The sequence below is a fragment of the Aplidium turbinatum genome, chromosome 12 (assembly GCF_918807975.1).
Source record: "Aplidium turbinatum chromosome 12, kaAplTurb1.1, whole genome shotgun sequence".
Taxonomy (NCBI): Eukaryota; Metazoa; Chordata; class Ascidiacea; order Aplousobranchia; family Polyclinidae; genus Aplidium; species Aplidium turbinatum.
This window is the reverse complement of record NC_137483.1, coordinates 14,030,769-14,053,930: the sequence shown is the minus strand read 5'-3', so window position 1 is coordinate 14,053,930 and position 23,162 is coordinate 14,030,769. Positions and strand designations below refer to the sequence as shown.

Below are 23,162 nucleotides of genomic sequence, written 5' to 3'. Positions count from 1 at the left end.
TTTAATGTGCACTCATTTTTTCTCGCTTGAAAAAGTTTTTAACTCTCCATCCATCGTGGCAATAATTTGACGCAGTTTACTCCACCAGGCAAACTTCAAAAACAATTATCCAGATGTGCGCACTGCGCATGAATACATGTTAGTGCTTCAGGAAAAGTATGTCTGAAAATAAAACTACTTGCAATTTTGAGAACCTTGTTTATTTTATTGACGCAGAACAAACGCAAAATACGTAACATAATCTATGTGGTGGAAAGCTTCACCCACCACCGTTACGGACGCCTCGGAGATCGGCATATTGCGATATACAGTTGAGTACATAAATAGATGGGAGGGAAAGAACAAAAATAATATTTCACCTTAAACATTTAATGAGGCTGTTCACCAGGAATTTAGTTACTATCACAAGATGTATATTGTATAAGGTGTATGCTTTTTGTCAATCAGACACGACTTCTTCAGGGGGCTAGGTCAGGTAATAACCACCTGTCTAGCATGGCAAAACATAGGTGGTCACTACCTGTCTTAGCCCCCTGAATAAGTCAGTCGTGTCTGATTGACGAAACGTCGGAATAAGAGCAGATTATCACCTCCTACATCTTGTGATGTTTAGCTTAGTTTGCACCAGAAGAACGCATATCATGTTATTTAATATTTAACCTTCATTGGCAACCAACATACAAGGACATGATTAAACCATGACGTGACTCGCAGAGACTGAAGATACAAACTTAACTATTTCTGCGACAAAACAAACTCCTCCCCCCCCCCAAAAAAAGCATTGCAAATGTGCAGCAAGCCCCATCCTTTGTCAAAGGTGTAACAAAATTCACATTAAAAAAAAATAATTTTCACACCGGCGTTATCTTTTCAACATTAGGCAATAGTTCAGCACCGCATGCAAAAAATATCGCAGGTCTTCAACTATTCTACGTGCATCTTTATCGCAACCTATAAACGAAATAATAATTATTCATCCAATAAACCATGAACAAAATGTTTAAGCAGAACTGGAAATCAATTTCAAATAGCCAGTCAACTCTCAGTTGAAATTTACACGAAGTACAAAAAGATGTGTCACATAGTACACAGCGCGTCATCAAACGCGGAACAAATTCATAACACCAACGCAAGTCAATATATGATCACTGAACTTCATTGCTTACATAAGCCTGTCAATTGCACAGTTGTATCGTAAAACAGAAGCGCCTGTTGGTGAACTTTCGCTCACACTTAACAATTGCTCTCGATATTGAGTTGTTATAAAAATAAAAACATCTTCAAACTGCAATCCATTTTTAAAGTTCGGGCTTTCAATATAAAGCAATTGATTTCGGTTGAAAGTAGACTGAAACGATTTGCGACATGGCGACCAATGCGTGCGAGCCTGTAAAAACAGACTGCAAGCTGATTCCACTTTGGCTCTAGCGACGTTAACCGCGATTAAGCCAAGCAGATCAGCCACCAGTTAGAAAGCTTGCCACGTTGGCAAGGTTTGTGAGGACAGGTCGCCATGATTTGCAATTTCCTTTCAATAGGATGGCAATATGCAAATGTTTCGAGCTCTAAGCAGGTGAAAAACTACCTTAACAAAACTGAGAATGGTACTAAAAAGCGCGTTACTATCCTGGGCTGTGGAGTCAGGGATTTTGGCGTGTGTGAAGTCGGAGAGTTATTAACCGAGGAGTCGTATATGTTTCACCCGACTCCACAGCCCTGTTAGCCTACTATCTCACCAGGATATTCAAGGCTTGCCAAGCAGCAACAGGTGGCTGGGGCGCATGATATGAAAGGAGTTAAGAGAAATACAATCAACAACGAGTTATAAAATACTCATAACAACTCGCGCTCTTCTGGTGTGGTCAACATCTTGTGTTTGCTTCCGAGTCTCTTGAAAAGACTCCTCTTCGAACCACCAGCGGGAGCGGTCGGATGTGAATGTTCATTGGGAGGCGGAGGAGAGCTTTCAGAGCTCTCATCTGATGAACAGGAAAAGATTTAAAGAAGGTCCCTTTAAAAACGGCATAATGTTATCACGATTGCATAACTACAGGACAAACTGACGTTCTTTGAGGTTTATAATTGCAACAGGATCTCCACAAAATAGAAATAACAATGACGAGTTGATCAGGTTGAATTTTAAAAAGTTAGAAGCAGCAAAACGAAAGTGATTTTCTACCAGAAGATCGTGTGGGTGAGGTTAGTAAGTTGTGAGCATGCCAGAAACCCAGCTCGTAAAATCCGTTCTTTCTAAATCGATTCAACGCCTGCAGACGTTGAATCAATGCAAAAACAATCAATTTTGCAAAGCTGAAAAAGTGACCAACCCTTTTTGTTGACTACTATCAACATTTCCTGGTGAAAATCAATGCAGGATTTGCTACCACAAACCGCAACATTAACATGCAGTCGCAAAAGTGTTTGGACAAAAACTCAAAACATGTCGTTGATTGTAGTTGTAGGGGCTTTGCAATCAAGAAAGCTTACGATCAATCCAAATCTTGCCACTTTAAAATATTGTAGAGGCTTCAACCACCTCGAACTTTAAACACCGAGTTTTAACTCTGAAATGTCATGTAGCTTTTTACGATGACGTCATGTTATCGTTGATTACGTAATCCCAGAGTTATTTATTCGATACGCATCGCTCCTGGAAGAAAATTGCAAGATAGCTAGCTGTACACAGTTGATAACGATCTTACAAGGTGCATCTTGACTAGTAGACTACTCTTTGCTATTCATACTGATTCAAATAAAAAAATCACATTGGTTCGAAGTCTGCAGACGTTTGTTTGCTTTGCAAAGCAATAGTTTCAATTTCAACAACGCCCTTCTGAAATACAAGCGAGGCAATTTTATCCGCATTGGTAGTCACAAAAATAACACCAATTTCACTGATCTTATGTTTGCCTAAAACGGTATATTTTTCTGACAGGCCGCGTGATCTTTATCTGAACAGTAGTTTCAATCAAAGTGTGAAAATAACGTTTATTTAAACTCAGCTTTGCATAAATTTTATGTTGATATTCAAGATGGTGAGGTTTGCTGGTGACAAATTTGTCATGCAACAGGCACTTGGTGAAACCCCAGTGTGGATGTCACGACTGAGTCAAAGTGTAAATTTCCTGGGATTTTTAAGCCAATCGAAAATTCCCAACAGCAATTTAATCGACTTGAAAATCCCAAGGAAAAACAATTACGCAATAAAGCAGGCTCCTGTAAACTCTAAAAACGTGAGACAAGCGATACTCACCCAGCCAAAAATACCAAGAGTTTTACATGATTGCAACGTCTTTTGGTCGGATGAAACCCAAGCAAATGGCTCCGTCAAACTTGTTAATACGAACGTGCGTATGAATCGCTAACATTGGACTCTTTTCATGCTCAAAAAGAGTCCAATTTTAACCGCAGACAAATGCCACCGAGCCAATCACGTGACAAGTTTGTTACTTTCGGCTAAAAGCGCCACCACACGGGCCAGATCTTACCTTTCTGGTTGCTATTTGTCGTCTGGTGAGAAACGACATTACTTTTAACTTAAGATGAAATTATGTATTACCCGTCAAATCAATACCGTACTTCAAAGTGTTCGATTGACATTACACCAGTAGCAGCATTTGTGAACACGTACCCAGACAGCAAAATCCGTAATTTTTCCATTGATTCAACGTCTGCAGACATTGACTCAATGGAAAAAAGAACAACTTCGCTTGTTGGGTCGTTCACTGAGAATTAAGCCTAAAAGGCACGAATGAAAGTTTCTCACGAGATCGTTAAAATAAAAACTTTTATTAATTTTAGACAACTGTCTTGCAAAAATTGTTTTTCTAACGACAGAGTTGAAGTATAACTTGGGCAGAGAGGTTACTTTTTTCAGCCATAACAGAGCAGCTCAGCAACAATACGACATTTAACATTGTAAGACAAAAATAAAATAAAGCGAACGTTTTCGACTATACATACAGTCCTTTTCAGCCGTTGTATAGTCGAAAACGTTGTTTATTTATTATTATTTCTTTGTCTCAATTAGCCAATTGTAATTATCATTGATGAGTTAAGGGGTGGCTGCTTGACTTGAAAACCTTGAACGGTCACTTTGCAGCCTTCCGCTGCTGTGATGCTATCATCATTTTCTTTTTCACTGTACTAATCTATTCAACAGTTTTACTGTACATTGTGTTTTGATTTATTGCACATCGTTTTCGCAGCAGCCAATAAACATCTATCTATCTGTTGTATTTTATTTTTGCGTTATATTGTTAAATGTCGTATTGTTGCTGAGCTATGTCTGTTTAAGGTTAAACTCGTCGCAAAACCATTCACTTGACTCACGGCCTTCGCAGCCGAGCCATCAACACATTTCTTTACATTACTTCAGTGCCTATAGACGTTGAATTTAATGTGTAAAAGAAATGACTTGTTGCCTGCCACACAATAATTTAATGAGGTTGGGAGAAAATCAACTGACAACATTCGCTTTAACATTTACTAGGCTATTTCTGTCCTATATCGAACATAACATATCATGTTACGATCGTTATCTACTCAACGAGTACATTTCAAATGCTTGCTTGTGGCTGTGATAAGTGATGGAGGAAATCGAAGGCGAATGTTTGAAACAACGAAGACAATGTTTGCGCTATCATATATCTGATCAAAAAAATAACAACTTTTATATTTTCATGTCCCATTATGTTAATAAACCATATTCAATGTGTATGTTATTTTCATCATTTATCATGAGGTGGCAGCTGACTCGATGACCAATGGTCTTTTCGCTGTCTCCTCGTCATGTGGCACATAACAGTGGGATATCTCTTATTATTCTTATGTTTGTGTTATATGACAAATAAACTTATTCTGATTCCCGTAACATTGTGTTGCTGTAAACGATAACTTGATGATAGTCTGAACTTGTTTCGAAAAATTCTTCAAAAATGAAAGATTGCATGTACCATAGCCAAAGATTGTATATACCATAGCCCAACAAAAATCAGTGTTTAACCGAGACAGCAAACTGATCTTTAACATATCACACGAAGTTCATTCAGAATGGAACGTTTGTAGCGACCCAATGTGGTTCGTGTTCTGATCGAGTCAGTAACTTCCTAGACAACCGTCTCAGCCCATCACCGTGTCACCGCAAGTCTTTGTTTCACCCCATTGCTGCTTTAATAGACCATTACCTCATTTACCTCAACTGTCATTCCGGACCTCAAACGCGTTCATTTTAGTAATGACAACCATCAATGCCCGGACCATGCATGAAAAAGCTAAATCAAATATTAGCTGCATGATCGTTATTTTTGCAGATGAGAGTTCGCCTGCTTCATGTCTCTCCACCAGCGCAAATCGCAAACTTTTTACCACCATTCAACGTTTATAGACATTGAATCATTATCAAACGTTGTTTTGTTGTCACCTTTCATCTGACTTTAACAAAGGGACGTTTGGATTGGTGTCTGCAGTTGTTCCCCCGACAATGTACGTTGGGGCAGTATCTACGCCATCGCTAACCGCTAGAATTAATGAAATCGAAGATTGAGCGAGGAAACGCTGATGTATGAAGGTTGTGACTGTTTCGCAGATAAGTTCCTTTCATAACAGCAGTGAGAGAATACACAGGAAAGCATTCAATATGCCGGAAAAGAGACAGATGATGTCAAAGTGAGCAAGATTATTCGAATAAATAATATTCCGGATGAAGATAATGAAAATAAGGAAGTCGTTGAAAGTCTGAAGAATCTCAGAAATCAACAGCATCTTACAGAGATTGAACGTCTGCAGACGTTGAATCCATGTAAAAAACGACTGATTTGCTGTATCGGATGGTGCATGCCAAAGTAAAGTGCTTTCCCGACTGAAAAAAGTTGCTTCTTTTATATCGTTTCAAAGTTTGGCAAAGTTAAAACAATATAAAAATGTCAACTTTAGCTAGCTGGTTTACCTGAGTCCGTCATCTTCGTCAGATTGAGCTTTTCCGGTCGGTTGCAAGTGACAGAGTTTTGCCTTTCAAACAGAGGCCGCACAAGGGTGCTGCCGCTGCTCTGTGGCACACTCGCCTTCCCTTTGATACCATTGCTCTCTGGAGAAATACAGTAACCACAATGAGGGGGATTGCAAGGAAATAAGCATCATACACTTTCCAGATAGCAAATCAACTGTTTTTGCATTTATTCAACGTCTGCAAACGTTAAATCAATGTAAAAAACGGTTGATTTCTGTCTGGGTTGCTTCCCAACTAGTAGGTGCGCGTGTTTCCGTGTCGATTCAACGCTGTACCGTTGTGAATCAGTTATAGGTTACATAAGAGCATTGTCACATTGAGAGACGACGTTCTAATTTTATATTTTTCTGTACTCTGTATTGTTTTTACATCACTACAACATTTAAAGTTCTTCACACATTAATTCAATGCAAATACAGATTTGCTAAGTGCATGATGAGCCAACTCTTACTTTCCACAGATTCACAGGATTTATCATAGGCAAAGGACTTCGTAGATTTACTAAGATTTGAGGAAAATAGTTGTTTCAGACAGTGGCTGAAATTGGCTACAAACACCTTCTCTAAGAGAAGCTAAAAAGATGTAAAACTTATCAACTATTGCAAGCGTGCAATTATATTTCGGCGCTGGATCTTCCTACAAATGACAATCAAAGAAATGAGCGTGAAGTAATTTGGGTCCAATGCAAGGTCTGCCACACTACCGGTATTAATTGGTAGTTGTGTTGCGTAAACAAAGCTGTTGATACTAAGTAAAGGTTAGGATTGTTGAAAGTGCATCTCTTATCATTTGTAATGATTATTAATTAACATAAAACAAATTGATTTCTTTTTTACTCAAGACGACTTCAATCAATAAATTTCATTAAAAAGCCAAATCTAATATGTTGACAATTTACAAAACCAAACAGTTCAACGCAGTGAATGTCGGTTAATCCCCTAAGAAGATACTGACCATCGCCGGAGCCGGTGGAGTTTTGCGCATGATCGATTTGTTCCTTTTCACGCAACATCACAACGCACGTCTCGATCATCGAGTTCATCATCGGGGCCTGAGGGTGTGCAAAGCAAGTTGAATGATTGCTGAGAGGTGAGTGGTCACAGCGGTAAACCATAATCTCTTCGTGGGAAAATTGTAACATAAGATTCCCGAATCCGTTCGTCTGTATGTAATGACCGAAAAAGAAACACTCCTTCGAAACGTCTATTCAAATTTGTATTTCTGTAAAATTAGCCACCTGGCTGTCGAAATTGGATGCAACGCCGTACACCACTAAAACTTGTCACTACAGAACAGATTACTTGGATAAAGACGGAATTTTTGTCCAGCTAGCAAGCACTAAGCAAACAGTTAAATGTGCGACTAACTCTCAAGCAACCATTTCACGAATGACCAGAATAGATATCAATATCTCAAACTCACGTACGCAGTACTGTGACGTAATAGTGAAAGACATTGTCACGCAATTCAAACAGGTGTTCAAAGGTGATGATGCAATATTTCATGTTTAAACAGGTTTGACACAAGTCTTACGAACGATGGTGCAATTTTGGCTCATTTTTAGGAAAAATTCCATGACGTAAGATTCAGTAGACCTGAACGGTTTTATATGACGTTTGATTTGCATAGAGCAGTGGTTCCCAAACTTTTTCTATTCGCGTACCATTTAGCAGTTTCATACAGTGCTCGCGTACCACCAACCGCTACAACCAAAAAATCTCAAAAATATACAATAAAAGGCAAGAAAATTTTAACAAATATTAGCACAGCGCTTCAAGACTAAAAGATTTTAATATTAGTCTAAATATAATTACAGTAAGCTGTTGAGCTGTCGAATTAGTAGAAGACCAATAAATAGGGTGCACTACTGCTGCTACTATCAGTAGCAACATTGAACACTGAAAAGTTTTGGCTTTTCTGTTAAACAACCCTGGTCAGAGGTTCTCAAACTGTACGTTGCCACGCTGTTGGTGCGTAGTTTCAATTTTTAAGAGCGTCGCACAATGATTCTGCTTCGTATCTAAGCTCCATTGCATGATAAAGCGCTCACAGATATTGTTATTGCCTGACATGCGCATGAGAACTCATCATTACGAAACTGTTGCAAATGCTTATGGCTTAACAATCACATAGCGCAATTCTAAATTCATTTCGTCGCGCGACAAATAAAGGCTACAGAGACACAAATAAATAAAAATGACTGAAATTTCTATCGCTGACGCTGAGTGCGTTGCAAGTCCAACAATTTTTTTAAAAACGTCGAAACGAAAAGTTTAAAAGCCACTGACCTACATGTTGCGTAATAAATACTTGAATCTCCTACGAATAAAATTAATTATGACACAATAATGCACATTGAGTAATCAGAAAGTTTGCGCAAAATCGCAAATTGTATTATTTTATTTTAACTGCTGTCAACCATGGACATCCACGTGTCAACTTCAGTGAGTTTCTCGCGTACCATCTGAAAGACCTTCGCGTACCACTAGTGGTACGCGTACCACAGTTTGGGAACCACTGGCATAGAGATTGGCCGTAACAGTGAGGTCAAGGTAATTTATACGAAATATTGCAAATAAATTAAGCATTACTGAATCAATATTGAGACTATTGAGAGAGATTATGAGATTAAAAAAAACCCTCATAAAATGATTCAGAGCTAAACTCAAGTCTACAAATGATGATAAATCTAAAAAATATAGTGAATCTTCAATGATTTCGAATTAACATTAAAGTCGTTTAAGCTTAAAAGTAGCAAACGTAACCATTCACCGCTCTTTACATCTTTTCAACGTCTACAAACAATGAGTAAATAAGCACTTTCAATAAGCACATTTCCTGATGGATCATAACACAGTACTCCGGAAAGTACTTGGGAAATGCATGTTAAGCACAATAAACTCGAATGAACTTAGATACGCTTCGCTTCAGGCATGAAAGATCGGAGCAATCCAGTTGATATATAATGCAAATATCGAGAAGCACCAAGCAAGGTCAAGTGTGGGCTATTCTTTTTGTGTCCTTGGCAGAGCGGAAAATCGTCACAGCGAGCGAAATTGCGCGTTCACACATTGATCCAACGTTTATGAATGTTAAATCAATACAAAAATGAACAAGATTCCTAGCTGGGGTAACTATTCAGTACTAAAACAAAATCCCCAGACAGCCAAATTTTTACATAAACTCAATGTCTGCAGACGTTGAATCAATGTAAAAATGACGGATTTTGCTGTCTGGGTCCTTACGCTTTTTTGCTGTAAAAAAAGTGACTCCTTGTGTTACCTGCTTTGACACAATCTGCAGCATCTTGTCCGTTTTTGTCTTTTCGTCATCAAATTCGAGAAACAGACTCGGCATGTCAGTTCCTTCGTCGTTGCTCGGTTCGGCTTCAGTCATTTCCCAGTTGAACTCGTCGTACAACAAGCCAATCAAAACATGCTAAAAATTTGATGGTTTTCTGAGACCAAAGTCAACATCAGCGCTTGATTGCAAAGGCAAAAACGACAAAAACGACAAATGTTTTGCAATTTAATAAACAAAGCCAAAATAAGGTGACAATATCTCTATTGCCGTTTGCTTTTCATCATCTGAAGTTTGATGTAAAATTGAGGGGTATACACAAATGGTGTGGAGTGGCTGTATTGACGACAAGGCAAAACGGCAAATCTCATGGTTTTGTTAAACACACAAGTTTAACTTATATTACGCATTCACTCTACCTTCTTAAATTTCAAAGTTTGAAGATATATAACGCACCGCAACATCCCAACCACCCAATCGATCCTTTTATACGTTGATTCACTGTCCACAGACATTGAATAAATGTAAAAAATAGGAGTTACTGGCTGGTAGTAAGGAATGTCAAGCGACCATGAAACACTATCAGAAAAAGCACTGCCAAGGGTAAACGTTTTCACACAAATTACTTTTCAAAACAATCATACGAATGCTGCTACAAAAGAATACTCTGAAAGCATGGTTTACCTTTTTATCAAAGTCTATCACCCACACCCCGCTGGTGTTGATGGCCACCTTGACGGGCAACTGTGAGCGGGCGGTGAACCATGACGCGAGGGAGTTGTTATGTGCCTTCTCTACAAAACCAGGAAACACAACGCTCCTGAAATCAAGGGAGAAATATGCGTAATGAAATCAGTCGTCTGATACAATTTGAGAAAACCAAGAAGTTGGGTGTAAAACATTGATGAAATAGCGTAATTGATTTTTTCATTCAATAAATTTTACACGAGCATATTTTTTCTAGGTGAATAAGATACTTCCGGGTTTGCGTTCATAAATTTCTGGTATTTCTAAATAATATTGTTGCGGTAGCCTATCCACTATCCAGTTAAAAATACATTGCAAAAGTTTCCTTTATGGTTTTCGCAATCGAAAAAGTGTAGTATCGTCACTACAAATATGTAAACGCTTTGAGTTTTTTAAGCAGTTGCTTTGCGAAATATGAATAAAGGAGCTTGCATGTATTTTCGCTTAATTGTCTTTGCCATTCATCAGCCATTGAATTGAGTGTGTGTAAACCCTGATTTTTTGTTGGGATAAAGTTGGCTTTTCCCGTTTTCATTAAAAATCCGGAAAATTGAAAACAAAAATACTACAGTGTTTTCTCATTTAAAAAACCCAACTTTCGTGTTCACTTGACGTTCAAAAACAATAATATTGCGCAAGTGTAAACGACGGTGCTGTAATTAGCCACCACGTCTCTGCAAGCTGCGTATGAGCTAACTACCAACAAAGCGTTTTTGAAACCAGTTTTTTCTAAATGGAGTTACACAAAAAAAATGACTTTGAACTTTATGAATCGGACGCCAAAGGCAATGCTCGTTACAACGAACAGGGTAGCCGTCAACATGTTATAGGTCTCATAGGATGTTTTAGACAACGCCACGCAAAGCATAAAGAAAGCAACGGACGAAAATAAACTTGATTGCCTATGGGAGCAGCAAACCATGTGCTTCAGAAGTAAAAGCAATTTATTGGTGCTTTCCAGACCGCAAACTACGTCCTTTTTACATTGATTCAACATTCAACTCATTCGTACTTACAAACTGTAAGCGAGCGGGCTTTTCACAACTCCACCAAGCAACAGACGAAAGCTTTGAGTGTTACGAGAATTGTTCAGTCGTTTAATAACCCATTTACAGATGTAATTTATTGCACCTAGCAAATTTGATAAACAAGGTGAGAAAAACCCCCTTTATCCAGCAAGTAAATCATTGTTTTTACACATTGGCTTGACTTGAAAAAAATGATTTGTTGGCTACAAAAAGGTCCAATGTGCCTACCCATAATAAGGAAGTTGCCAACAGATCTTCATGGACTCCAAGATGCAATTAATGGAATCCTCTGCAGAAACCTTCTTGACACAGCGCAGGACTCGCTCCTCCATGGACTGTTGACGAGTGAGGAACGTTCTTTTGGCTTTTGCTAGATGACTTGGAACAAGAGTAGGAAGATTCTCCCTGAAAAAAAACAAGATTGCAAGAATCAAAACTTGATATTTTTTTTCTTTCATATTGATTATCTTCTATCCTATACTTGTGTGGAGAAAGCTCTGTGATAAACTTTTGCGAATTAATGATTTTCTTCTGTGAACAATATACAGCAAAGTTAGTTGAACTAGACGCAGTATAAAAGCAATATTAGTACTTGACGACTCCTTTCATGTCTTGTTTCTCTTTCTCCTCAATGCTGAGACACATAAGAGCGCCTAACTGCTCAACATCTTCGGGATCACATGGATAGACGCCTGAAATTGATGTTAATAATCAAGATCAATCCATGAGGCATTTTATTCCAACATTACTTCATGCTAGTACCAGTACCATGACTGGCATAATTTAACCCATATCTTCCTAGCGTCAGTTTAAACTGACGCTAGGAAAAATAACGTCACTCATACATAAAACATCATATAGGTCAAAATACTGTTTCCAGCGGCTCAAGAGAGAACTATCTACACAAAAAACGCTTTGAAATGTTTTTGACATTGCATAATATAATTTTATTAATAAAAATAACTAAAAAATCCTTTTTTTTTTTTAAATATATTTTCCACTAGTGGGCGCATTTGACAATCAAAAATTTCCAAAATTGTTTCCGCGGTAAATTGGTTCTTCGGCAGTCAAAATAAGTTGCAGTTGCAGAAAAAGGTCGTTTGACTGACTCCTGACATCCGATCTGCTTCCGTCAGTTTAAACTGACGCTAGGAAGATATGAATGCTTTTTTCAATGTAAATAGCAGTTTTGTGCTGTTGAAGCAATCCTGGAGTTCTTCAAACTGTCGGTTTTAAATTAGTTCAGTTGTGTTTTTAAATGACCCTACACCCAGGCCCGTAGCCAGCCGGAGGCCAGGGGGCCTCGCCCCCCCACCCTGAAAAAAATTCGCCCCCCTCCTGGCAAAATCCCAACATTCTCGAGTAACAGCTACCATTATAATGATTTAGCCCATTTAAATTTTTTCAGCCCCCCTTAAAAAAAAGTTGGCCCCCCTTGCTCTGCGGTCTGGCTACGGCCCTACCTACACCTATTCAGTATCAGATTTAAGTTAATTATGAGCCTGAAGTAGCAAAGTATAATGACTTCAGTAAGTAACTAGAAGGCTAGGTATGATCTAGTCATGCTGGTATTGAATGTGATACTGGTAGTAGCACCTGTGCCAAAACAAACTGATCAGCTGTCAGATAGGCCTAATGATGACAGACATGCCCTGGTTTTTCTATGTGCAGGTTTCCAATACCACAATGCTATTTGTTCTTGCTAGCTGATAGGCCTGGCAAGCTAACATTTTTATAACCAATTGAATAGTAGGCCTACTGGTACTTCTAATGGCAGTTCTGTAAACTGCTGGTTCATCCTACAGTGTGGATGAATCCATGGTCCCATACTTTGGCAGACATGGAGCCAAGCAGTATATTAGAAAACCAATTAAATTTGGATACAAGTTATGGGTTCTTGCCAATCCTTTGGGCTACTGCATCCAATTTCGACCCTATTCACGAAAAGATTCGTAGCTGAATGAATATGCAGACATTGGCTTAGGTCTTGGTGCTGCAGCGGTTGCCCACTTATCACAGTCTTTGCCTTCTCAGTCTGGATCAAATTATCATATTGCACCTCTGTTCCGTTTTTGTGTTGATTTCGCAGTTAACAATGCGTCTCACTTATACCGGCTTCGCAAGTTGGACAGTGGAGAGAGGCGGATGGATGCGCTTGGCTTTAGAAGAGCAATTGTGGAAGCGTATCACCTTCATAGGAAGGAACTTCCACTTACCCTATGTCCTGGAGCACGAGCAACTCTTCGAAAGCATGTGAAACAAAGCTCTGGTGACCATTGGATAGTGAAGGGGAAACAGCGTCGCTGTGCAAAACGAGGAAGCACTGGATTATCTTTATTTTACTGTGAAATTTGCAATGTTGCTCTTCATCCGCAATGCTTCAAAGCCTACCATTTTGAATGGTCATTGAACATGAACTGGTGCTTGGATAGCTTAGATTTGTTGCAAATTAACACTGACTTCGAGTGTAATGTGTGTGATTTTTGACTTCATGCTCTTTCTAATACTTTTGCATTTTGATGAATAACGTGTCAGGCAGAAAAAAAATCCGAGAAATTTTGCAACTATATCTTCCTAGCGTCAGTTTAAACTGACGCACATAAAACTGGCCTTATTTCCGGTCAAACACAAAAGTGTGCAAAAATTCGGCCGAATCTGTTCAACTTACCCTAAAACTAAGGTGCAAACAAGATATCGAAAAAAAATAAGACTTCAGGATGATATGGGTTAAGGATCACTGACTGATATTGCTCATTGTCACTTGCGGTATGCACAGTAAATTTACAAGAGATATCGAATTCGAGACAACATGAATTTGAGGTCAGCATAAACAATGCCAGGGTTAATTGTTCTCAATTTCACCGTTTTTTTTGTGGGCTGCTGTGGTACAGGTGGCGTAAATATTACAGATATTGTTGTGTATGATCAGGAGCTCCAGTTGTGAAAAGGATATCCTATTCATATTGACAATTAGTCTAAAATATGGCATCATAAGGGTGGTGAGAACCAGCTTAAACTAATAAACAAATCAATATATTATTACCGAGGTATATAACATCATTAATTGATTGCTACAGCATTGTAACATATTAATACGAAATACAAACATTGCCGGATGTGTTGTTAATATATATTAGTTCATTGTCTGTCTACGTCACCAAACGTTGATACGATGTAAATATGGCAAATGATGTTAGTTTGACATTAAGTAAATACAAAGGGAGGGTTCTCTCATTTAGAATCAAGAAGTGCAAATATATAACAAAACTTTAACAACAATTTGTACAGGGTTGAGACCGATGGCAGAAAAGAACATGAGAATCATAGCAACGGTCATGATGACTTAAAGTGCCCCTGACAGGTAAATAAATTTGCGAAATTTACCTAAGATACCAAAAAGGTGACACTAACAAACTTCCCTGACCAGAAAATTGTAAAAAATATCAACAGGCTACTAAGTTACACGCTTGCAAACTTTCGTTGACATCGGCGAATCTGACACTCATTCTATTGCGAAAATAAAAACGGCAACATCGCTGTGACGTCACCGTAAGCTGGAAGGATACAATCTGTGGTGACTGGTGACTTGGTTAGGTATAGTACGGCTACTGCAAAACGTGAATGTGTGGGGCTCTGTTGGTCTAAAGCATGTGCAAATTAAGAATTACCGAAATAGAAAAGTGAACTTACTATTACTACCAGGTTTTGATCAAATAGGTTGAGTTTATTTTTATCAAACAGCATCTCAATTCAATTGAAATTGCAGTTTCATAGGGCTACAATTTTGATACTTTTTTATTTGTCCTAATCTGGCTATAGCCATTTGCAGTGTAACAACAGTATCTCACAAACAGTAGGCTACCTTTAATTTATGGTTGAGGCAATGCTTAAAAATTGCTGTTCATGTGTATTGTTGTATTTAAAAATATCTATCCAAAATTTTCTTGCCAACTGAAAGTATTAAATGCAATACTTCTGATTGTTCAGATGCTTCTCATGTTGCCTCAATAGACTCTTTGTATTATATTATAACTGATGCTCTCAAAGCAGCTTCTGATAAAATCTTTGTTGGTGTAAAGAAGAAATGTAACATATTTTCTGTTCCTGCTTGGAATAATCATGTTAAGCAAGCTCATGCTACTGCCAGAGAAAGTTACATCATGTAGCTGAAAAATGGGAAACAGTGAAATGGTTACCTATATGAGTTGATGCAGAGCAAACGAAAGGAGTTTAAAAAAGCCTTTCGCCGTTGTAATCATGCCTCTGAACAACATAGAGCAAATGTGCTTGCCTCAGCACTCAACTTGGACAGCTCACATAAGTCATTTTGGCAGAAAGTAAAAAAGTCTACTTGCAAAAAGAGTTCTCTTCCTGTAAATGTTGGTGGAGCACAAGGTCCTGAAGCAATTGCTGAGATGTGAAAACATCATTACAGCTCCTTGCTAAATTCTAGCAAAACCAACACTGAAAAAGAATTTGTTAACTCATGTATTTCTTCTAGGGATATATAAATATTACAACTTTTGTTGCAACATGGACACAATTGGTTCCTTGCTTGTCAAACTGCCATAAACCGCGCTGCTGGTGCTGACAAAATTTCAGCTGAACATATTGTTTATGCTGATTATTTGTTTTTATATTAGTGTACTTTTTAATATGTGTCTTAGTCATGGCACTGTACCAAATTCTTGCTTGAACACTGTCTTAGTCCCGATTGTAAAGAATTTGAATGGCGACATTCAAGATTCAGGTAACTATAGACTTATTGCTCTAGCCACAGTAATCTCAAAACTGTTTGAACGTTTTATGTGAATCATCTATTGCCTTTCTGGAATACCAGTGACAATCAATTTGGGTTTAAGTCTGGTCATAGTACTGAAATGAGTGTTTTTTAATAAAACAACCAGTGTCCTCTTATATCCGGAATGGCCCGTTTCGGCGAGTCCGATTCGGCGAGTCCGATTCGACTAGTCCGATTCGGCGAGTTCCCTATTCGGCGAGAGCCTTTTTCGGCGAGTGCCCTATTCGGCGAGTTTTTGAAATTTTTAAAATGAAATTATCGGGTACCGTAGCCTAATTACAATTGCCGTTTTTACATCGTTTTAACATCGCTAAACGTTGAAATCGTGCAGAAAGGAATAAAAATAAAATGTTTGAACTATTAAATTAAAATTCGTCATGTCAGTTCAGTTATTTTTATTTTTGACCATCATATCAAAAACAATACACGTCAACATAGCAAAGGTCGAGAAAAAGGTAGAAGCGACAAAACGCGAAGTTAAAACGTGCTTGTGACCGAAGTAAGTTATTGAGTTGAAAGAAATTTGGCACGGTCGCAACACCTTCAGAAAAATTTAAGATATCAAGGGAAAATAAAACAAAGACAATGTTACAAAAAAAATCATGTTTATGTCTATAAGTTAGTACTTTTGAATAGTTAAAATGATTAGTTTGGATCAACAAATGTGTGACCTACAGCTTAGATTGAAAGGAAATTATCGGGTACCGTAGCCTAGTTATCCCTACCAGCGAAAATTTGTTCCAAGAACCCAGTTAGCCTAACAGTTTATTTTTACATTGTAGTAACAGAATAAAAAGGCTAACCAAATGTGTGGCCTATCGTTTTAACGTCGCTAAACGTTGAAATCGTGTAGAAAAGAGAACTTTGCTGACTAGGATACGTTGAAACTGAAAAACATTCACAGAAGCCCTACGATACGTTGCATTTTTAAGATAATGTATTCAGACGTTGAATCAATGTACAAATGAAATGTTATGCTAAATGGGTTCTTGGAACAATTCGAAAGGCTTCTGTGAATGTTTCTCAGCTTCAACGTATCCTAGTCAGCAAAGTTCTCTTTTCTACACGATTTCAACATTTAGCGACGTTAAAACGATGTAAAAACGGCAATTTTTGCTGGTCGGGATAACTGGGCTACGGCATCCGATAATTTCCTTTAACAAATTTCAAAAACTCGCCGAATAGGGCACTCGGCGAAAAAGGCTCTCGCCGAATAGGGAACTCGCCGAATCGGACTAGTCGAATCGGACTCGCCGAATCGGACTCGTCGAATAGTAGCAGACCCCTTATATCAGTCATGACACTCCTGTATATTCTGTCTTTTTGGATGTTTCAAAAGCCTTCGACAAAGTCAATCATCATTTATTGTTTAAAACGCTTATCACACGTAACGTGCCTACTGCCTATCTATTTTGTTCGCTTATTGGAATACTGGTGACCTTTGTGCCTTTATAGTAAAAAAACCATGCAAGTGAGGTGGGAAGGTCACCTGTGCCAATCATTTACTGTGTCCAGCGGAGTCTGACAAGGTGGGGTGTTAAGCCCATATCTTTTTGCCGTATATATATTGATCAGCTTTCTTATCTCAATAAAACTAAAGTTGGTTGTTATGTTAGCAACTCTTGTCTAAATCATATTATGTTTTCTGATGACATTTGCTGCATCTCGCCTAGTTTGTGTGGCTTACAAAATTTGTTAGATGTTTGCCACAAGTATGCTGTTGAACATGAAATTACTTACAATTCTAAAAAGTCATTTGGTATGTTATTCTCCCCAAAAAACTTTTATCTTTTACGTGCTCCTCTGCTACATCTAGGTAAATCTGAAATTGTGTTCACAGACTCTGTAAAATATCTGGGTGTATTTATTGATAGTTCTCATATGAAAATTATATTTCAAGGCAAGTACGCTCTCAGTACTGTGCTGCAAATAATGCAAAATCTCAATTTTTCTAAATGCTCACCCGCTGTAAAAAACAGTTTATTTCGTTCTTATTGTATGTCGTTTTACTTATCCCAGTTGTGGAACAAGTTCAGATCTAGTATAAAACGATTACGTGTTGCTTACAATGACTCTTTCAGAATACTGTATTGCACAATTTGCCTCGTTAGGTCAGTGCCCGTGAATATCAAGTAATGAATAATGTAACTACGTTTGATGCTTTATTGAGGAAAAAACATGTTTTTGTAACTTATTAACCGATTGCATACACTCCTCAAATCGCTTTATATCAGATATGATGTCATCTGATTATTTTTATCGTTCTGAATGCTTTCAATTCTTCCAACGCTCATTATATGTAAATTTGTGACAGTAGATAGCCTATTTAGTGAGCTTTTAAACCGACGGCATCCAAGGTGGCTCTCTGTGATCTTTGTGCATTTTCAGTTTGTGTATTACAGTATTTCGTTGTTTTGTTTTCGATGTGGACAGCTTTGTCTGACGCAAATAAATAATAAATAAATATGTGACAGTGTCAGTGACAAAGACTGTGTGGTTTCTTTTTACGCTTTCCCACAAAACAAGGTGCTGAGAAGAAAATGGTAGAAGTTTTCTTCAAGTGTTCGAAAGTAGGATGGGCCATACAAAACTAGTCATATCTGTTCTCTTCACTTCACTGAAGACGATTTTGTTAATACTACTCAAGTAAAAATGGGCTTGAGCAAACTTTACATTTTGAAGGAATCTGCCATAGGCTACCATCTATAACAGCAAAGATGCAACCAGTTGCTGATGATGATTTCAACACTTCTAAACAACAACGTTTACAAAAATGTACCCTTGTACAGGTAAACTAGGCTTTTACATGTATAGACTCTGCTATGTACGTACTGAGGGCACATTATGAGAGAGAGAGAGAACTTTTATTTATTATGAATAGTGATGATGAATTAAATATGAATGATGATTCGTACAATTTCTTCATTTTTCACTTCAAGTATATTTTAGGTTTTGTAGGAACGTATCCAGTACAGTTTTATTAAACTGTAAAAAACAACAGATCTTTGAAAAAAGCAACCGCTTGTACCAACTCCGACTAAACTGTGATCCAGCAATCACATCTAGGAAACGTATGTTTCATCCGTCGCTAAGAACGCCGACTTACAATGACGTAATACCACCAAAGTCGTCCCAGAGCAGTGAAATATAGAGTTTCGCCTGTGGTGGCGCTGCGGAGCCGTCGTTTGATGTAAATTACGCCCTAACCAGTCGAGCTACGAGGTTAAGGTTAAAAAGTTCGCTAAGTATGATTCTGCGCAAGGAAATGCTTTAAAAAGTTACTATACTTGGATCCAACCTGTCAGGGGCACTTTAAAGGAAACGTTTTGTCCAAAAGTTTATTAAAAAGCATTTAATTAATTTGCTTGACTTTTCACTTGCCTTGCTGTATGTTGTGTCTTGCTTCCATCAACAAAATGTTAAGAATGGCTTCATTGGTAATCTGACACTCCTCTTCTTTTGTGAGAAAAGCACTTCTTCGAAAGATCAAGGCAGGTTCATCTATAAGCAAAGTTTGTACATTATTAAGAAACCTGAAGAAATGGTGCCAATCTAACAAATCGCTTCAACTAAAGATTCAACTAAACTTCAACTGAACATTTGACTGAACATCGACTAAACATTTATTTCTAATGTCAAATAACTAGATTATCTATTTTTAAATATAATTTCTATCCTGCAATGTAAAAAATAGCACAAAAAAAATCAGTATATAAATAACAGTTCTTTTGAAAAGTTTTATCTTTCATTTTTAAGAAAAGTTTGAATTGTACCGTACATACCATAGACCTACTGCATCAGTAGGCTAGTTAGTTAGTATCCTAATCATTGCATTGCATGCATACGCTTTTTTAAAATTAGATTTCAACAGTTCATAAATAATAATGACCCTTATCCCACAATAACAAGACATGTATAGTTTCACATTACCTTGATTTCTTTCTACTTCACTCCCCATTGAATAACGATCTATCAACATTGGCCATTGTTTTACCATTCTGAAGGGTATGTGATGGGGTTTTAATTGAACATCTGCAAAAGCAACAAAACATCAAACATATCAATTTAAAACAAAGAGTAATGTGATGGTTAAATAAAGTACCTATAGTATAAAAACACAACCAATAAACTATAAGAGAAATGATCGGATTACTTAGCAATAGCATTTCACAAAGTGGTTGCCCAATCAAACCATACATGGATTGTTAACTGTGGTGAGGTTTACAAAAAAGAAAGAACAGTTAAGAAAGCAAAAGAGAGGTGGTAGACATCAATTTTAAGTCAAAAACACAGACCATTGCCTATTTTTACCTTCAAAACTACAATAGGCCTACTGCACTTATGATTCTCATTTCAGATCTCAAGACACTAAGAAATAAACAAATATAAAGCAGCGTGTTTTGTAAACTAAAGCAGCACAGCACTTCACTTTTATGGTACAGCATAAAACATATGTGGCAAATAAAGAAATTGTCAACAATGCGTTATCTTGGAATTATAAATCTTTGTAACCAAATGTTCAATTGAGAAGGGTAAATGTCTGCAACTGGTAAAGCAGCTCGTCACAGCATTGAAATAAAATATAAAAATAATGAATTCAAAACAGTTGTAAACAAATACTGAGAGACAAAGGAAATCATAATTTTGTTTCTAATAACTGTGGTCACAAACTAAGAAAACAATAACTGTTGCAGAAAAACATAACTTGCCAGTAATATTGACCAATACATTACGATTCTTATTCTATATCATTAACCGGAATGGCCCGTTTTGGTGAGTCCGATCCCTTAACGGGGGATTTTTTCAATTTTTTTTTTTAAATTATTGGGTACCGTAGCCTAATTATCATTGCCGTTTTAGGTTTAGAGGTTAGGAACTCACCGAATCGGACTCACCGAATAGTAGCAGACCCATCATTAACATACCTAAAAGTGGAGACTTCAGCCATAGTGCAAAACATTTCTTTGCCAATGTATCTGGAAGTTTTAAAGTTGCAATCATAAGCTGAAGATACTGTGATGTGGTGGTACTTTTTCCATTTGGTATAACAAACTGCTGTCCACTGTTATCAGACAGGTATATAACAACAGTGACAGACATATTGTTAACAAAAAATCTTAAAACATCGTTTGCAAGAGTGACTAAACCTTTAGACAAAATTATTCCTGGGTTAAAATTGAACAAACAGGAGAAAAGTTAAATTGGTTTGCTAAATTTGAAACACTTTCTTTACACACTTAGCAACATGGTTAAAGTAGAAAGAACACCTCAAGGCTCACAGCAGCTGTTTTTATACTGTTGCCCAGACACTTACTGCCCTTTTTTGTATAACTTTCTGTTGCCATTCTTACTAGCATAGATGCACATTGCACAGCACTACAGGTCATATAGCAATAAACTATGGTACTGCAAGTTTACTACAATTTTCACAGTGTAGGCTATTACATTAAAGCAAAATTTGACTAAGTTAAACACTTTCATTTCATGATGAAAAGCAAACGTAGCAAGATCCTTTTTGATGATTAAAAATTCTTGCAGAGAAACTTTAAATTTCAATACAATTGAAAAAACATAGGCAAAACAATCATCATCCAGAAAATGTAAAATGAGACAATAATGATGCGGTACCCATTATGGTAACACACAGCACAATTATAAATGAAATGCAACAGATGACTGGAAGTGCTCAGTAAAAAGATACCATCATTGAGCAAACTACTTCCTTTTCTGTAACATCATCTCATTTGTAACACCAACACATCCGGTATGTATTGAACTGTGGTCTAAAAAAAAACTTCTACAAACGGTCTGTGTAGGGTTGTAAAGGGGTGGAAAGTTTCCGGGAATTTTGAAGGACCCGGGAATATTGGAAATTTTCATTTGGCATTTATTATGTTTAAAACATTTGTTAAATATTTCATCAATTAGAAAAAATTCCAAAAACCTATCTTAAGCATTTATTATTTTCTTTAATTATATCAACACTAATTTGGTGTTAATTAAGAATGCGGCTTATGCATACTTTTTCAATATTTAAAAAAAATACTGGTCATATTTCGGAACACTCACACCAAGGTTGGCAATAGGCTCGCAAATAAAGGGTGGAAAAACTTGTCAGTCAGGTCAAACTTGGCATTGTTTAAGCACTGAGCAGTGTGAAGACAAGTCAACTCAAATTAAAGTTGACTATGAAGTCGATGACGCTGCTAGAACAGTCATTAGTACATCATCTGAAGAAAGCCGAGCAAGAGGAGATGCTTACCGGCAGCAACTAGAACAACGACTTTGTAACTGACTCAGTATTGTAATACTGACTCAGTATTGTTTTTCTTTGTAAAAAAAAAAAAACAGATTGGTCATGATTCAATTTTGGAGTTATTAAACTAAACCATGTGTTTGTATGTTCTTAAGTATTTTAGTTATACATAGTACTTTTATTCTAAACAGTATAAAGCCATTATTTTCCTGTTTCAACATCAAATTATGATTGTTTTGAAAGTTTCCGAAAATTCCCAAAATTTCCATGGAAAGTTTCGGCTCTGAAAATTCCCGGGAATTTTGCAACCCTAGGTCTGTGTACCACTTGAAAACAAATTAGACAGCAAATCAAAATATGATGAGTTTGGTGCTATAAATGTCTATCATGATAAATGAAGAACTAGGGTCCATGTGCGTAATTGCAACCATTAAAATGTTTGCATCCACTTCACAAATTTGTAAATATTTTGCAATTGAAAATAATTTGACAGAAAAAAATTTAACAGTTTATGTATCTAACTATGTATAATTTAACAGTCACTGTTATCACAATTTGTGTATAGGCCTAAATATGTTTTACATTTTTATGCTATGTGACTTGTTTTTTGGTTTTAAAATCATGTTTTCAGAACAACTCTGTTTTATATATACAAAAAAAAGGCATCCTGACTTTCAAGCAACATAAAAATAAATTTGTCAACAAGAAGTCTTTTATCAGGGTCTGCGACGAAACACAACTGTTGTGGTGTTAAAGCAAAGTCTGTAAAAACATCCTTGAGATAGAAGTAAGATTGTCTGTTTGATATTAAGCACAAGCTCAACTTTTCATTATGACAAGATAAATGTTATAAACATGAACTAATGTATGATGCATAAATATGATGTTATAAAGATGAATATGATCCTATTAACTCCACTTCTGTACATTAGTTAACAGACAAGGGAAATGACACAGCTGGACAAAAAGGAAATTTTACATGCTTTACAGCAGGGGTCACCAAACTACAGCCCGCAGGCCAAG

The 23,162-nt window shown here is 37.2% G+C and overlaps 1 protein-coding gene across 2 annotated transcripts; it reads right to left on the bottom strand.

Moving 5' to 3' along the window:
* Nucleotides 1-190: 190 nt before the first annotated feature.
* Nucleotides 191-21,017, bottom strand: LOC145780493 (FERM domain-containing protein 8-like). 2 transcript variants are annotated; one of them, XM_082592108.1, is made up of 11 exons: nucleotides 20,809-21,017; nucleotides 19,814-19,915; nucleotides 19,265-19,384; nucleotides 11,675-11,774; nucleotides 11,311-11,487; nucleotides 9,992-10,127; nucleotides 9,290-9,445; nucleotides 6,962-7,058; nucleotides 5,948-6,085; nucleotides 3,489-3,510; nucleotides 1,869-1,979 (listed from the first exon to the last, which is right to left on the bottom strand). In XM_082592108.1, the coding sequence occupies exons 1-10, from the start codon at nucleotides 20,981-20,983 to the stop codon at nucleotides 3,500-3,502; spliced, it is 1,212 nt and encodes a 403-aa protein (XP_082448234.1). In that variant the 5' UTR covers nucleotides 20,984-21,017; the 3' UTR covers nucleotides 1,869-1,979; nucleotides 3,489-3,499. The 2 variants fall into 2 exon arrangements, with proteins under 2 accessions (XP_082448233.1, XP_082448234.1); XM_082592107.1 differs by lacking the exon at nucleotides 3,489-3,510 and having other exon boundaries at nucleotides 191-1,979.
* Nucleotides 21,018-23,162: the final 2,145 nt, after the last annotated feature.

Coding starts and splice junctions, on each gene's coding strand:
- LOC145780493 (XM_082592107.1), bottom strand. CDS start 20,983: ATGTCTGTCACTGTTGTTATATACCTGTCTGATAACAGTGGACAGCAG. Junction 11,488..11,674: donor GACATGAAAGGAGTCGTCAA/GTACTAATATTG, acceptor GTTTTTTTTCAG/GGAGAATCTTCCTACTCTTG. Junction 10,128..11,310: donor TGGCAACTTCCTTATTATGG/GTAGGCACATTG, acceptor CCTTGATTTCAG/GAGCGTTGTGTTTCCTGGTT.